The 12,814-nt window shown below is 40.0% G+C and overlaps 1 protein-coding gene across 6 annotated transcripts in view; it reads left to right on the top strand.

The window, feature by feature from the left end:
- Window positions 1-12,814, top strand: part of stxbp5a (syntaxin binding protein 5a (tomosyn)) — a 102,758-nt gene that overhangs the window by 59,678 nt on the left and 30,266 nt on the right. For all 6 annotated transcript variants that reach the window (XM_082506757.1, XM_082506754.1, XM_082506758.1 and 3 more), the window contains one exon: window positions 1,035-1,118. In XM_082506757.1, the coding sequence (XP_082362883.1) occupies window positions 1,035-1,118 (84 nt within the window). The remainder of the gene's footprint in view (window positions 1-1,034; window positions 1,119-12,814) is intronic.

Below are 12,814 nucleotides of genomic sequence, written 5' to 3'. Positions count from 1 at the left end.
TGAGGCCATGACTGATAATGTTCCGTGGTTGATTCCACCTGGATTTAATCTGTCCAGGTATGTTTTTACTACATTGGCAGTGCGTTTGGGATCATTGCCATGTTGAAATTTGCCAATCAGACACTTTCCAGATGATATTGCATGGTGGATCAACATCTGAGGGTACTTTTCAGCGTACTGATGATAATTTGCACCAGAGTTTTTAAATTGGTATTGATCTCACCATAAGACCTATTGCCTCTAATTTTCAGGCCAGTTCTTGTGTAAACTGGCACATCTCGGCCCTTTCTTCCTGTTTCCTATCCTTAAGAATGCCTCATTGAAAGCCAATGAGTGAAAAAGCAGTCAGTGCACAATGAAAAACTTTGAAAGAGCTTCAGAAAGCCAGGAAAATTACAGCTTAAGCCCACTTTTAAAAATAATTTACAGGAAGTCTGGCACCTCGGATGCAAAATATGAAGAAACAAGGGGTGAGTCAAGAGAAAGCATTACTTAGTTTTTTAGTGTAGCCCCATTTAGAGTATAGTTTAATTTGAATGCAGGTTGTGCTGACCACTTTGACCACTCTTCAGATATGTATCAGCATGCCTTTTAAACAGCGTGTGATAAGTATATAAGGATATAAGTTGACAAGACAGCACCCATGAGGTGCTGGAGGACAACTACTGTATATATTTGTTTTGGTTATTTTAATTGATGAGAGGAATTTGACACAAATGCAGATGATTTTTGATGATTTTTGAGACTGAGTGCGGGAAGTATTTTTCTGTGAATAAGCTCAGATTTTTTTTAAAGCATCATGTTCTTTTTCTACAGCTCTTTTTGTATTATCTGATATCATTTTTTGTGAAGTAGGGTGGGCAGGTTTTTTTTCCTAAGCCGCTGTAGTCTTCTTACACCTGACTTCCTTTCACGCTGTGCTTGAATGTCAAACGTATTACTTCTTTTTCTGCCCATCATGGGGTCTTTTCTATCCCCTTGTCTGTCATCTCTCCTACCTATCTCACTGACTGCCTGTCGCTCTTCCTCTCCAGCTTATAATTGGATTTGAGTCTGGGATCGTGGTCCTGTGGGATCTCAAATCAAAGAAGGCAGACTATCGCTACACATATGATGAGGTAGGCAAATATCCCAGATTTCTTTTCTTCTCTAATAGATTTCCAGCATTCATTTGACTTCCATTTTAAGAAAATGTAATACGAGGACTGGAAGTGAAATCACATATTCTGAACTGAATTGCATACATTTTTGTGAATGTGTGTATTGGTCTGTGTGTGTGTGTGTGTCTACCTGAGTTTGAAATACTTTACTACAGCTGTGTTTCCTTTCTCTTGTCTGTGCTTTAAACCACACAATGGAGGACAAAAAGAGTGCTGGCAGGGTGATAAAATAAGAAAGATAAAACTTTCTAGTCTCTGCTTCACCTCAATAAGAAAGGGGGGCTGTCAGGTTTGACTTCATAGTAGGATGAAGCCAGAATTTGCTTAATAAGAGAATAACTTTTAAATAAGCCATCACTAACTAGATTTGTGTTGTCAAGCTAAAGACAAAGTATTTCCTCTTTATCCCTCACACACTGTTCATATTTTATGTCTTCACAGCATGGTCTGGGTCCATTTTGACACAGGCCAAGAATTCTCTCATTATAAGTGTCTAAATCAAGTTTTGATCTACAGTTTTATTTGGAAATTTAGACTTAAAAATGGACAATTAATGGATAATTAAACCTTAATTACTACTGTTTTTTGAGAAAATATCTACTCTTATGCAGTACTATGTCCTGCTTTACATAAATCATGGAAAACACGTGTAACCTCTATAAATGTTAAACTCTGTTCTCACTGCTGTATCATAAACAAAACACCCAGTCCCTCTTTTGATTTCTGTTTTAATCTCAGATTATTTTGTTACGTTGTGGGAGCTCCTAGATGCAAATGTAATGTACTCACATTCACGTAGAGCTTTTATAGTTTTACTAACCACCTGAGATATGCATCCATGCAGCACTTTAGTCCATATACTTCAAGTAGAGCTGGGCGATAGAACGATAACGATATGTATCGCGATATAACTTTTACTCGATAGAGAAATTAAGCTATCGCGATAGACCTCGCCGCTCTTGTCCTCAAAAAAAAAAAAAAGTCAGCCAATCCAAATTAAGTAGCGCAGAGCCAAACCAATCACAGCCGCAGCGTCACGTCGCGTGACTTGTTACGTACAGCACAAGTGCCAAGCCGCACGTGTGTTTGTTTGGGAAGCAGCCAGCGGGTAATGGAGCCGGCGCGTAATGGAGGAAATGAGTGTGCCGACTAGAAAAATCAACCGAGCGTGACCGAAGAGAAAACAGATGATGGTTCCAATGCCGGAGAGATTGTCAAACGGAAGAGCCATAGAAGTTCCGTAGTGTGAAGGTATTTCGGCTATTTCAAGTCTGACAAAAAACAGAGTAGCGTGCACTGTAAATTGTGCCGAAAGCAAGTCTGGAAATACAATAAACTGGTGCATGCGTCACACTGTGCGCCACATTATTGTTTCGGTGAAATGAATTTCTACAATACTGTTACTGTTAATTCTACTCTCTGCAGTGTTTAAATGCTTACACACACACACAGTTACTGTCCCTCCACACATACGACTCGGTTCTGCTTCTATGCCCCAGCTTTGTTTACTTTTTCCCCACCGAGGCTTCTAGACTTCTGATTGGCCAACATTTCGGTACGGTTAGGAATCTAGCGCCACCTGCTGCTTTGGCATGTTCATAGCAGCGTTTTCCTTCATTTCTGCCTTTATGTGTGGACGGGATTATTTTTTAAAACGGAAACGGAAAATCTCCGTTTTCAAAAATACCCGTGTACGTGTGGACGTAGCCTCAGTCTCTGACTGGAAGCGCTAATTCGTCATTCGGCTTTTGTCAGACTAAAGTAACTGTTAAAACTGTTTGAAAAGCTCAGCTATACAACAAGGAGAGATCGAGAATTTCCTTTTAGTTCTCAGTTTGATATTGACAAAAGTTAGTCAGTTTTGTCTGTTCTTCTGTAAAACAAACTAAGATTTATTTTTAGAATTAATATTTTGTTTCTAAGTGGAATTGACAATTTAGTCTGTTTCGTTTGTTCTATTTTGAAACTTAAACGCTTTAGCGGCTGCCTTTTGTGTAGTTTGCAATATTTGCCTTTATTTATCTGAAAAAGTCTCATGTTCCTTAAGTACATCTACCCTGTTGAACTTATTATGGGAAATAAATATTTAAATAAAAACAAGCTGCTGATTATTTCACATTTTACTTGTGAGCAACGGCACATTTAAATCTTACAAATATAGTTATTTGGCTTATATCGTGATAGATATCGTTATCGCCTGAAATGAAAAAAACATATCGTGATATGAAAAAATCTCATATCGCCCAGCTCTAACTTCAAACTGAACCTTCTTGCTGTGAGGTGAGAGTGATAACCACTGCATCACTCTGTTATAGATCTCAAGTGTCCAGGAACCATCGCTCAAGAAATTCTCTAACCTCTGCCTGACCCCTTATGTACACCGTATTCTGTTCTGTTTCGCTGTTTCAAGGTTTGCCCATTATCCTTCAAAGACCAGCAGGTGCCCGTCTCAGCAGGAGCTCAGGCTAACACAGACAGTTCTTGTTACAGTGTCAAAATCCCCCTTAGATTCTGTCACCACTGTCCCGTAAGAAAATACAATTTCAAGATTTCCTAAAACCACCATTTCCCTTGGTATTACTCACACTGGTGGCTCTAAAATCCATTTAAAATAGATACAGGTTCAGTTTGACCCAGAACAGCCTAAATGTACAAGGTAACAGTACAAAATGTTAAAATATTTTCACTTTTCATTTGTATTCTGGGTCAATTTAGGATATTTTTTGCTGCTGTCAAATATCAAAACGGGCCAAATTTCACCCAAACAGTATGAGAGGGTGTAAAATTACAAATGAAGTGCTGGCACGGGCTGATATTTAGGAATTTTAAGTATGTAAAACTTTAGTAGTTTCTAAAAGCTTTAAAAGCATTTCTGGGTAGCACTGCAGAAGATGTGTTGTGTCATTTACAAAGAAGAAGACTTTGTTAAATACATATTTTACCACGGTTATGATTCACACAGTAGAGTGCCATGTGCTCATGTCCGATTGTAAAGCAGCACAGTGGTTTTCTTGTATAAAAACAGATACACTTTTTTTTAAATAATGGATTATTTGGCTTTATAAGGTAACAGTGTATTTCTGTAAATAACAGAAAACATGACAGTTAAATAGAGATGGTGTCAGAGCTGCTTCGACTCTCTCTGGACCTAGCATTTATCTGACTGAGATTGGGTCTTGCAAGTTAAACAGCATTGTAATGAAATCTTGTTTTAAACTAAGATTTAGACTCATGTTCACTGCTTTCATCTTATAAGCAGTACATGACTAATAACGCTGATATTAGCCATGCACTGTATCACTTACTCTGCTTTCTAAACTCTATTAATTTATTGATTTGCAATTAAAAAACCCCCACAAATTCTACTAATGTATGAGTTAAATTTGACTAATTTAATGCTATTACTCGGTAAAAGAAATATCTGCCTTTTTACATCAAACCTAGCTGTTCCCCTTCAATCTGATTATAGTCTGAACTCCTACAGTCCATGATTTAGACTTCCTGGTAGGAGCGAAACATCTCTATGAATAGGACCTCTCATTCATAACTTTGTTACTGAGGCTTAAGCCAGCTGAATGGCTGTAAGAACACACATAGACACACATGCTGACTCAGCATGTACACGGCCATGCAGCTGTGTCTGCGGCCTTACAAAGGGCTAGTCTGTTTAAGATAATGAGATTATCGTATCACTCACGTAGATGCTCACCTTGTTGGCAGTCTGTAAGATACAAATACAAAAAAAAAAAGAGGTGGAGATTTTGTATGTTCAGTATGTATGAAGCTCTCCTTCTTACTCTGTCTGCCTCTCTGCCTTTGCTCTCCCTACATCCTTTTCTCAGATAAGCTAATATCCTCCCACTGCTCCTGGGCATTACAGATCCTAGTATTGAATCTCCCAGAGGAGCTCATCTCCTCTCTCCAAACCCTCGCAGATACACCTCCCCAGGGACTGGGGGGGTTAGATTGGGTGGGAACTGAGGGACAGGGTATTGAGCTAGAGGTTGGGCGGGGTGTTATGTCTTGCTTCAATGTAATTTTTCACTGGCTGACTTAAAAAAAGGGCCTGCAACATGCAACTGTTCTTTCATCTCATTTGATATGTGGTGAAGTTACTCCCCTGGCTACTAAATCTAAATGTTTTCCAGGGTCAGGTATCTTTAAAATGGACTTCACTGCAGTTAATTTCTTTTTATTTTCTGTCTATATTTTAAAGCATATTTCTTATAATATGCTTTAAAATGCCACCCACTGTAACCTTAATAATAAGCATAAATAGAATTAGCATCCATTTGTTAACCTCAATATAAATGAAACTATTAACATTAATTGTAAGCCACTGATAATGCATGGATTTGCAGGCGATGTTATATTCGCTGGCTGTGATTTACTGGCATCATGACTCTATGCAAACTCCACATAGCTTCTTCAAACAATACTGTGAAGTAACTCTTTTCCAGCTCTCACATCCTCTCCAAGCTATAGTCTTCCTGCCGCGCGTGCTTTTTTTTCCTCCAGCGTGCTTTCATTCAAACCCTATTTGCCTAGAAGCTTCCTGCCAAGTATCAAAGTTGTCGACTGAAATGAACAAGGAAGCTTTTCGTCTTCTCCTTTTCAACAGCAGAGTAAGCCAGCAGACCGCGCGGTGATGGATTCAGACTTTAGAAAATGCACAGACATCTTAAAGCGTATTTTACTCTTGATGGAAATTTGCGAATGTTTAAACAGCTGAAAGGCAGTCTGTGGTCTTTGATTTCAAAAGATCGAGATAATGAGCAATGCCACTTCCTGTTTTCCTGCCACATTTTTTAACATGTCTTGCAAGCGTTTTTGTATAATTTGTGCAAGTAGAGGAAATGAAATTCTTTCTGTTAAAAAAAAATATATGAAGGCAGCATTTGGAAATTACAGATGCTGACAAACTGAAGAACAGTTAGCAAATTAGCAAACTTATCCTGTACCGCAAAGAAAAAACTTTGACACTTTCCAGCAGAGTTCAGGCAAACAAAGGCAATAAAACTTGTTTTTACAAGCTCCTAAAGAGCTGAGAGAGCACGCCTTCAACTCTGTGTCTTTCAGTGGATTGTCTATTATTAGCTGTGGATCAGCAGTATGGGTTTCCAGTGAGTGCTAGCCAGAGAGCATCTGTCACTGTGACCCTGCCTCGCTCTTCTCCATCTGACTCAAAACCTGATGAATGGTTAATATTGCAGCCAAATCTGAGTTAGTTCTTCCCTCCGCCCTCTGTGTTTGTGTCCTGGTGGCGCACACTGAATGCATGGATGGAATTTGTAATCCTTTTTTCCCCTTCAGTAAGCCTATTGTTTAATTGCACTAATTTAGACAGCCTTTCTGCACGCATACATGTGCATTTACAGTAAAAAAAATTAGTAGTATTTTGGTGTATAGATGCCATACAGTGTTATATAGTAGGGAGCACAGCACCTGCTATTATTCACAAGAATTTAGCGTAGAATTCAAGTAAACATCTTTAGTATCCCTGGAAAAAAAACATTACTTTTGCAGCTTGCAGTTTATTTTTATTGATTTCAACTTCGGAGTGCATCTGGCAGTCAGTCTCTATAGCTGCAAAGGCACGACCTGTTCAGGCTTTTGTCACAGATGTCCAGCCAAAGCTGCACAGATAAGGCACTCTATTTTCCCTATTACCCTTCCTTTTGTTCTCCCCATTCCTCTTTTCCTTTCTATTTCTTTTCACAAATGGACAAATAAGAAATTGGTTACTTTGACTGCGACTACGATAACCAGGACGCGCAAACACAAAGCGCACCCAAACTTAGCACCTACGCCACGATCTGAAGAAAAGTCCACAAACACAAGAGAAAAACTTGGGGGACAAAATATTTGCAGGGATTTGTGCAGGAGCAGGTCATAATTCTCGCAGCTACTAATAAAGGGCAACAATAACAATAAAATTGGAAAACATATTCCCCTCAACCACGAAGCATTAATTATTTGAATTTAAATAAAACATAACAATAACCTGCTCCAGTTGTGGACAAATTTGCATTGTTAACATATTTTATTCCAGCATTCATTTTGTAAACAGCCTGCCAGTATTTTTAATACTGTTGAATCAGACCGGCACTGTTCTAACCGGATGGGTGAGATTCTCGACAAGAAAAAAAAAAATCCACCTGGCAGATAAGACTTCCACACATTTCCTGCAGCATTCTCTGTGATGGGCAGCTCCGCTATCTTAATTTAATGCGTCCTCTCGCAGTGAATCCCTCCCATCTGCTTATCCCTTAAGATTAAAAACAAATGCTACAAAATGATCTGCAAACTATCTGACACAAGTGTGGCTTCATTAGGAAGTGTTTTCTTTCCCCCTAAGACCTGTTGAGATTTCAGACAGACAACTTAACTGTACAGAGCTCATGGGTGATTTGGCAAGGCTTGCATAATACCCATTAGTGGTGAGAGTATCACTCTTTACATGATGGTCAGTCTCTTAGGGAGTCCATCCATCAGGATAAAGTGGATGCAAATGCATAAGTGTAATGTCGTAACAAGACTTCCCATGCATTTGGTTTGCTGGTGAATTTGGTTTTCTAATGCTTATTCCCACCCTGAAGTTGTTTTAGAGATGTTTACGAGCTGCTGTTTATAACACGTGAGTCACATAATCATCCCAGCTGTGAGGTTTCAGGGTGGTATCCCAACCATTTGGATGAGTCTTTCTCTCTGTAGAATAGTCATCAATTGCTCAGACTATTAAAAAAACCCACATAAGAACATGTAACATATCTCACTGATTTGGTCATTTTTACTCATTTAAAACAAAAAAACCACAACACCCTGTTTACAAGTAAACCGCACAGCCATGCCAACAGCTCTGTGAGGCTCCACTTGGAGTTTATTTTCAACATTAGCATGTTATCAACTGGCCACCACTCACCTTAGGTACACCTTGCAAATATTGGGTTGGTCCCCCTTTCGCCTTCAGAACTGCCTTAACTGTTTGTGCACTGTTGTCATAAAGAAAAGGACATGCCAGCAACAAAATTCAGGCAGGCTGTGGCAGTTAAGCCATTACACCCCAACCAGCAGCCTGACCCTTTGATACAAAGCAGGATGGATCCACGCTTTCATGTTGGATACTGACTGTTTACTCTTTTTAGAATTCTTTAAAAACTTATAAAAGATCTCAAGAAGATCCAGTTTGAGTTTTGCAGAATAAGAAATTCGACCTGTTGATTCTCTGAACAGAAAAAAAGCTTTTCGTTCAGACGGGTATTTACACACTGCCACCTTGCCATCATACTCGGAGTGTCTGATTATGCTGGTTATGTAGAGATTGACAGTATATTGTGCTTCCAAAGTTGTTTATTCAGTCAGAAACAGTGATGGTGAATCATCTTCATAATACAGAGACAAATCTAAATGTGTAAATAAGAGGCTCACTGGGGCTTGTTTCTTTCAAGACTTATGTAACGAGCATCTTGCAACACAAAAGCAGAAAATGTGGATTTAAAATAACTGAATAAAAATGGATTGCTCATTGCAAATCACTGCTGACGTTTTGCCCCCAAATGCCTTGTTTGTTCAGATTAAGCTGGTTGTGTTGCTTGACTCGCATTACTTTTGCTGTGTGTATGTGACTGCTTGTGTGTGTGTATGTGTTTTTATGTGTACAAAAACAGGTACAGCAGTATGTTGAGTACTCTGTGTAAAGTCTTGCTCTAAGGTAGGGCTGTTCGATATAACGATATATATCGGATGACGACATAAAAACGTCTATTGTTTCATTTTATGCTATCGTTTGTTTCGTGGTGTCGCAAAATGAACTATTTACAGCAATATTTTTTCATTGTTTTGATGGTCACTGTAGTGGCTATATTAATTTCCTAAAGTTCTCTCTTTCTCTTATATTTAATATAACCACACTATGGACGGACAAGCGCCTGTTTTTATGTGTTGTGGTTAGCAACAACGACGGTAACAACACCATCACGTGTCCGCTTGTTTATGTTCCACATAAACCTTTCACAATAAAGCTCAAGATCCTGTTGAGACTTTTCAAAATAAACTGAACCACGTGAAAGAGCAGCTTATTTACGGATGAGAAGTAAAAAAGAGCCGCCACGTGCTAAAAAAATAAATCTTAGACTCAAATGTTAGAACAGGGGCCTGTTCTTCGTACCGCGCTAAGTGAGTTAGCTGGATGAGATTGTTGACGATTTCGCGTGATCCTGGATTGTTCGGTTCCCCGAAGCCCATCCGGGACTTGCTGTCATAGCAACAGAGCCGTAAGCGTAAACCTGCTGGGGAGCAGGTTTACTTTATGTAAACAGAATTAGATCGCGGCCACGCAGGTATGCCCGCGTCATTCATACGAAAGCAACAGCGATATTCCACCACTGTTTCACCATAAATAAATAACATCAATGTAACTAAAGACAATGCAGCACCTGATCCATTTATTGATTTCACACAGGTCATTTCCTAAAAAAGGGAAATGTACTATTAACATTCTATTACATGTATGTGATTATTACAGATGTAATTCATATTTCAGAGTAGCAATTGTAAATTACTTCGTGTAATCAAGATGAGAGACCACGGCTATAAAAGCGAAGGTGGATTTGGGAAGTCTGTCGCAGCCATGTCCTGTCCGTATACGCGAGCCACCCATTGCGGAAGGTGCAAGATTGATAAGGAGAGTCCTCAGAATTCAGCGTATATTGCGGGACAGACAGGATCCTTTAGCTCAGCGCGACAGTGTGCTCATAGAGAGATATCGATTTTCCCGTGAGGGTATTATTTACTTAACCAACTTGTTGACGAGGGGGTGCAGGACCACCACCTGTCTTTTGTTGCTCTGCCCTTTTCTTGGTTGCTGTTATAAACAAACAGATTATTCCAGGGTCTCTTTCCAAGAGACTAAAAGCAATATAAGTGATAAATATTACCATTCTGTAGAATATTCTTATATTTCACTTTTACCTGTTCCCATGTTCTAGTGGGTCCTGTCGTGGCTCTAATGTGAAAGAGGATAAAATATAACATATTATAATATAATGTAATATAATATTGGATAATATAGTGTAATATAATAAATCTACCCTACCGCCTACTGGTGTTGGCCAGAGGGGCCGATGGCGCGATATGGCAGCCTGGCTTCTGTCAGTCTGCCCCAGGGCAGCTGTGGCTACAACTGTAGCTGCCTCCACCAGTGTGTGAATGTGAGAGTGACTGAATAGTGGCATTGTAAAGCGCTTTGGGTGCCTTGAAAAGCGCTATATCAATCCACTCCATTATTATTGTTATTATTAAATTACTTACGAGTTTAATTTGTCAGCAACTTCCTGCCAGCCCTCGCTCCTTGCTTTTGCAGCCTTTGCAGTGTTCCCTTGCGTTCTGATTAAACTCTGAAACTCCTGAAATCCCTCACTCAAGAGTTCTTGCTCTGCTGCCGAAAAATACCGAGCCGAGCGCGCTCCGTCGACATTTTCGCCGACCAATCAGAGGGTTGCCGATCAATGTTTCTACTATCGATGCGTAGCCCCTTTTACGACACCCAGTGATGTCACATTACTGCGTCCAGCTGTACTAATCGTCAACAGCAGGTGTGTTCGGGGAACCGGATTAGCGCGCTCACGGTTAGCGCGATGGTTTGGTCTTGGATGTTTCATTTGATCTTGGATGTAGTAAGCGACGTACGAAGCACAGGGCCCAGGCTTTTCCCCGCAGCACGCCGTGTAATAAATACTCACAAAGAAAACGGCGGCCTTTACAACTTATGTCTAAAAATGTATCGTTTCATGCATCTGTTAAAACACTCGACTCCAGCTACATGACGCGCAGCTGGAAACACTTCCCGCAAGTCGAGCTGCCCGAGATTCACAGAATTTACAGAAAATGTTACATTTTTGTGATTTATATCGTTATCAGGATGATAGAATTCTTATATTGGGATATGAGATTTTGTTCATATCGCACAGCCCTACTCTAAGGTAAAGTGTCATTTAGGGTTAGCCAATGATATTTCAGGGCTGTTTCGGGTCATACTGTGACACAAAACTAATGTGTTTGTTTTCTCCTGTTTTCTATGCTTGTTAGCGTCTTTGTCGCGAGTGTGTATTTGTGTGTCTGTGTGAGGTCTTGTGTAACTGTGATGAATGTAGACAGGATCCTCTCAGCCCCCAAAGACCAATCTGTGAAAAACTGACCTGATGTGATAAATCATGAAATTAGCCTTTTTAATTGGTATTGTTTGATTTGATGAGTGCCATGTGTTTCAATTATCCTGCTCATTTCCAATTAAGCACAGGGCATTGTTGCCTCTTGGGACTGGCGTGATGAACAATGCACTGATAGATTTCTAGAAGTCTGTTAGTGTCAGGGTAACACAGAATGGGCGAATTTTCCAGGGAGGAATATTCAAAAGTGGACTGGACTGCATTGAGGGAAAATCATAGACAGTTTATACCAGTATCCATTATTAGATATCATCTATCCATAAGTATACTTTTAGTGTTGACAACAGAATTTAGATCCCCAGGAGAACAGTCTGCACTTATAACTGAAAGTAAAACTTGGAACATTGATTTCATTTCCACAGTGTGGGATGCTAAACATTTGACAAAATTAGAGATGTGTTCGCACTGTATTCGAGACACCTGCAAATAACTACATCCACACCACCTGCCACTATACACCAGTGAATCACTGGTGTATAGTGAAAAAAAAGTGCTGTCAAACTGTCTCTCCTTCTGGGCTGCTGCATCCAACCATCCCCACCATGTTCTCCACACCGCCGCCCCAGTTTAAAGAGACACAGAAGCCGTTAGTCATCATGTCTATTTATTTCTAACAATCCTCAGGAAGACGAAATCTCCATGAGAAAACCTCAGAACCAAGAGCACATTGGGGGGGGGGGGGGGGGTTATTTTACGCTTTATAGCAGACTGATCTCAGTCTCTGATTGGTCTTTAGTTTGTTAAAACCAAGCAGTGTGATCATAAAGGTGATTCAGTCTTTATGATTTCATAAAACGTGCCAGGAGAGTCTGTGCAGCACACCACACACTTAACTAGGAAGCAAAAGTATGATACTGTTCACTTTGGAGCACACAAAACAGGTACACCGCTCAGAGCGTGCCATAAGAGCGCTGACTGATGCTATTCCCTTTCATGCAGCTTTTTTCTTAAAACTCAGCAGATTTGGTGAGCCTGACATATAGCACTGCTTATGATTAATGACACACTCAAGGCAAAATTGATATACACCTAAATAAATGGCAGCTGCAATTGGAAGAGATTGACTTAACCTGACCATGCACTCACATCAGCTCTGACAGAGAGGCAGTCATTCATTTCAGATGAGCAATGTGAGACAAGCAGCAGCGCCGAGGACACAAGGCGAGTGGGACCAGTGACAACGAGGGGATTTTCAGACAAAATGCCCTAAATATTAAAGGGCTGATGTGGATGGCTGTCGGCTTCACACATCGTGCAGCCAACATATGGTTTGATGTCAAAATGTTTGCTGGTTTTAATTATCAGCATTGAATACGACGACAAAAGGGCAAGCTTGGCCTTTGCAGATACACTTTGGTTTTGATGTGTTTGTGTTTTGTTGCTAGTACATAAATCATCCCAAGCCAGGCTTACAACAGCAGCAGGACT

The sequence above is a fragment of the Aulonocara stuartgranti genome (genome assembly GCF_965226115.1).
Source record: "Aulonocara stuartgranti genome assembly, chromosome: 15".
Classification (NCBI taxonomy): Eukaryota; Metazoa; Chordata; class Actinopteri; order Cichliformes; family Cichlidae; genus Aulonocara; species Aulonocara stuartgranti.
This window is presented reverse-complemented; position numbering and strand designations above follow the sequence as displayed.